Genomic DNA, 4,963 nt, shown 5'->3' with positions numbered 1-4,963 from the left:
TCTAATCTTACCAAATGATTGTTGTTAGCGGCTGCACCAGGATGTCAATGACAGCACCATAACAAAATTAACAGTTCAAATAAAGATGTATACAAACCATGTAGCATTATATCTAGATAACTTATTTACCTTATAAACCAAGATTTATCTGAAGTTTTTGGGTGTAGGCAAACATTTACATAACAAAAACTTGAAAAGGCCCATTGGGCCTGAATCATTTACCTCTTATGAAGCTTGCACAAAAGACATTGTTGATTATTTAGGTGAATTTTTGCAAATTTGATACTCAACTCCCCCTTGATATGCTAACAGGTTCATTACTAGATCAATTTAGTATCACAAACGTTCTGTTTCCTTTTGTATTTAAGAAGTTTGCATTTGAGTTTTCACTGATTTTCTGATACCCCTGGACAATACATTATACATGTACCATCAAAGCTGAACTAGCATCAATTATAAAACTGCCATATTATAAGTGACTGTCAATGTATTGACACTAGCCAGATCCAGCTTGCTGATGTGCTGTAGCAGAAATGAGATTTTGAATGCCAGGAATCCTTGAATGCAACTGGAAAAAGTGGAAGTTTGGACAAGTAATCAAACTCACCTGTAGCTGAACAAACTCAGCTACAACCACATAGAGGTGACAATCAATTTGTGCTTTATGTACTACCAAAGGTGTTATTTATGTACTTTCAAAATATAGTTGCTGTTAACCTGTAACATTTTGGAATAATAAATCACCAGTATCTTTGTATCCAGTTGAACCACAGCTTGAAAATAATTAGTACATTTATTTAATTTCCCTTTGTGAGGTTTGGCAATGTAATAAACATGTGATGAAAAAGTAAAGCAAGTCACCAAAATATATTTTTTGAAAATTCAAAGCAAAAAAAGAAGAAATAATGGGAATATTTAATTTATCATTTTATGTTAAAAATTACATGTCAACAAAAACAACAATGAGATTCCTACTATCTCTCACACGTTCAAATATAACACATGTATACACATTTATAATTTACTATCACATTCTAGTCAATATCACAGCCTCTATCATACTCTCCGAGACGTAATTTCTCATCTACACACTATCAATTCTCTATGCCATTGCACTTGTCCCATCAAATTATTTCTTTAGTTCTGCTTCACACATAGTGACTCTTCTTATCAAAGTCTAGCAGCACAATGCGCTCTGGGCTCTCTGCATGAGGAATAAAGCTTTCCGCACTAGCTGTACTTTGATGGCTGGAATGACCACTGTCCATGAAGCTTGACTGGGCACTACTGCCTGCCCGTGTTCGATGTCGCATATCCAGCTTGCCACTTAAGTCTTTATCAGGACTTGTGTCCTTTATGTCTGGACTTTGAGGCATCGTCCTGGTTTGAGTATCACCTTTACCTGGCTTATATATCACTTGTGTATCCATTCCCAAAGTCTTACCAAATACCACACCTGGCCGCTTCGCCGCTGTGTTCCTCAAGCTGCAACACATGTTTTTAACTACAGTAAACTTCTATTAAGATTTAAGGATAAATTTTTACTATGTTACCTGAATTATCAGTTGTGATTACAAATAAACTATATACATTTTGTGAGGTTACTGTAACATCTCTAACTTATCTAACTTTTGTTATAATCAACTGATGTAAAATAATGTTAGTCGATCATAATAGAGTTTCTGCACATATACACATGTTTAGCTATGAATTACTTTATATCAATGCACACCAGAAAGGAATTTTAATGGGCCCTAGTGGATGTATGATACATACCAGATTATTAATTCATCCAGCAGTCCTTGGTAGTGTTTATACTGGACCTCTCCAAACTCCTGAAGTGTAAGAGTGTATATAACTATAACCAAGGGAGACAATTAAGGTAAACAGATTCTTTTTTAGGAATATCTAAAACAAAAACTATATAATGCAAATATGTAATTATTATTATTGATTATAATGAAGCAATGCATGTTGCTTGCCTGGAAAACATGTTTCTGAACAATGAGTGCTAATTATACATAATATAGTACACAGAATCAATAAAACTTACAGTTGGGTCATGTCGTGCATGTTCATAAGCATCAGCAAATTGATGGATCAGATCTGTGGATGAAGATCCGAGATAATCTGGGTACAGACCCAGTAAATAATGTCTCACTGTTTTACTAGGGTGTCGACCTTCTGAGTCTGGCTCCTCACACTTCAGGACCTCATCTTGCAGACAAAAATATTGAATAATACATTGACATAATTAAAAAATAAAAAATATAACAAAAACTTCATCTACTCTCAACAACAGTAACATGATTTTATTCTTGCTGAGAATACTAATTGATATTTTCCAATGAAGTGCCTACAATCCAATCATGATCTAGAAATTCACTCATTTTGACAGCTACTTAAAATGTCAAGTAAAAATGAAACCTACTTCTAATGTCACAAAATTTTAGGTCAAAAGAAGAAACAAATGTACATACCAAATTTTGAAAATGAATCCAGTGCCTTCATTCTGTAGTAATAGGAATTAGGTACTGGAAAAAATAAATGTTAGTTTAAACACCTGACATTACAATACAGACTGCAGTACTTGTATTCAATGAAAGAAAAACTTGAGGTAATTGCTCCTATTTTTCTTTTCTCCTGTAAATGTTTCTGATTAATCAAAAAACAGATTTAAATTCAGAATATCTATCCACTGATAATTTATATCTGAATTATACTGTCATCCAAAAACTCTCCTCACAGTGATTTGTGTACAGCACACTGTGATCTAACATACTTACCTGTCGTTGCAGTCTGAAGAACTTTGGCATTCAATAGTACTGGTTCATGCTTGATCTTACACACACGATCTAGACATTCTATTATACTCTTCCTCATTTTCTAAAACATATCAAAACAATAAATATATATAATACATACTGTACAGCTTTACCAATTATCATCGCCTCTATATACCATACATACTGTACAGCTTTACTAGTTATCATCTCCTCTATATACCATACATACTGTACAGCTTTACTAGTTATCATCTCCTCTATATACCATACATACTGTACAGTTTTACTAAGTATTATCTCCTTTATATATCATACGTACTGTACAGTTTTACTAATTAATTTTTATTATCTCCTTTATATATCATACGTACTGTACAGTTTTACTAATTAATTTTTATTATCTCCCCTACATACCAGATATACTGTACAGCTTTACCAATTATCATCTCCTCTATATACCATACATACTGTACAGCTTTACCAATTACCACTTCCTATATATCATACATGTATAGAAATTTTGCAACTGAATTTTTTAAAAGTAAACACTAGGTCATTCAGACCTCTGATCTGGTAAATGTAATCATTTCTTTTATAACATAAGATATATCTTACATATATGTAAATGTATTAGGATCACACTACCAGACAAAATTGTGGCAATGGATTTTATCATTAGAGTAAGTGAAATAAAATAGATTAGAAGTCAACAGAAACATCCATATATAAACAGCAGGGTGTACATATAACAAAAGAAGGTTTACTAGATTTATAAAATACAAGGAATACCTTTGGTGCATCTGACCCAATAGAAATGTGTGGTCGCCTTGATGACCTCAGGCTGAATCGCATAATTTGGCGTTTTGCCAAAAGTGCTCCCAAGACAAATATCTGAAATTAGAGTAAATGAAATCTTAAAAATTTTAAAAACAAATATAATTGTATAAATGGTAAATACTAACCAGAACACACTGCTCTGCCTTAGTCAGACCAGGGTTCAAACCTGGTACACCCCAAATTCTTGATGGACACTCTACCAACTGAGCTACAGTTGTACCTGGTCACTGATAGTATTAACCCAGTCCAGTTCATCCTTCCCTATTTCAAAGTCTTGTTCTCTAGAAGTCAACAACAACAACGTCTGTTCAATATCTCCGTGGATTCATCTTGTTCTCCTATAGCTCTACCCTCGAAAGTGGTCAACAGCACCAAATTTCTAATTGAAAAGAAGCAAGGAAAAACAAACTCCTCTTGCTGGGTTTTGGTCTCCAGCCAGACACTCTACCCCTCAATTAAGAGGAAATTGTCAGCAACCAAAGCTAGTAAGGTGACATGGACTCTGAACTTCTACACTCTATATTATATGTATTCCCTCCTTCATAAAGTCTTTGACCTCCAAGTCAAATAACAATCTCAGATCCTTTAGCTCCAAGGAAGCATCTCAATCTCCTGTCCTATATAGGTTGGAGTGGTCACAGCACCAAATTTGTATTGGGAAGGAGTAATGAAAAACACCCTACCATCACTGGGGTTCAAACTAGTAACTCTTTTGCCTTTAGCCACACACATTACCACTTGACTAAAGGGGAATTTTCACGAGCTAAAGTTTCTACAGTATAACAGCTATATTTTACATATCATCAAGTATCTGAGCAGCTCCTAATTACCCATTTCTTAAAAGCATTATCCAGCTTCTTCAAATTAAATCTTTTAATCATAACATTCTTACCAGAAATCCTGCTGCTATAAAAAGCACCAGTCCAACAGTTGACATGGGTGGTTTTAAGTCACTCATCTTGGTAGTCAATCACTAACCAATGAAGCAGATCTGAAATACATTGTTAAGTATCATGTATGATATATACATTATATACTTTTCATTTATACAAAAACAGATTAAATATAATAGTGGAAAAGAAACTCAGTTTTGTTTTTGATAGTTATTATTTTACATGATTAATTGATGATTTGTTAATTGCGTGTGTTTCTTGATCATTTCAATATTACTGAATGTATTTTGATGAATTTTGTTGTCCTATCACAGACAGCATTTTTATGAACAGCATGAAAACAATGGTACCCTATTTCCTGATCCAAATCTGTAGTGTATGTGCCCACCCCTGACTTCAGTCTCTATTCCTACTCTCCTTAACATTGACCCCATCAAGGTGTTTATT

The 4,963-nt window shown here is 33.8% G+C and overlaps 1 protein-coding gene across 1 annotated transcript; it reads right to left on the bottom strand.

The window, feature by feature from the left end:
* Positions 1–914: 914 nt before the first annotated feature.
* On the bottom strand, positions 915–4,587 carry LOC132553000 (protein C1orf43 homolog). The gene is made up of 7 exons (XM_060217204.1): positions 4,516–4,587; positions 3,576–3,677; positions 2,787–2,886; positions 2,481–2,534; positions 2,054–2,217; positions 1,777–1,835; positions 915–1,485 (listed from the first exon to the last, which is right to left on the bottom strand). Exons 1-7 carry the CDS (start codon positions 4,579–4,581, stop codon positions 1,149–1,151), a joined length of 882 nt encoding a protein of 293 aa, XP_060073187.1. The 5' UTR covers positions 4,582–4,587; the 3' UTR covers positions 915–1,148.
* Positions 4,588–4,963: the final 376 nt, after the last annotated feature.

The sequence above is a fragment of the Ylistrum balloti genome, unplaced genomic scaffold (assembly GCF_031769215.1).
Source record: "Ylistrum balloti isolate Yb309-2 unplaced genomic scaffold, AGI_CSIRO_Ybal_v1 Utg370292, whole genome shotgun sequence".
Lineage (NCBI taxonomy): Eukaryota > Metazoa > Mollusca > Bivalvia > Pectinida > Pectinidae > Ylistrum > Ylistrum balloti.
Note: the sequence above shows the minus strand (reverse complement) of the source record. Positions and strands in the feature narration are given on the sequence as shown.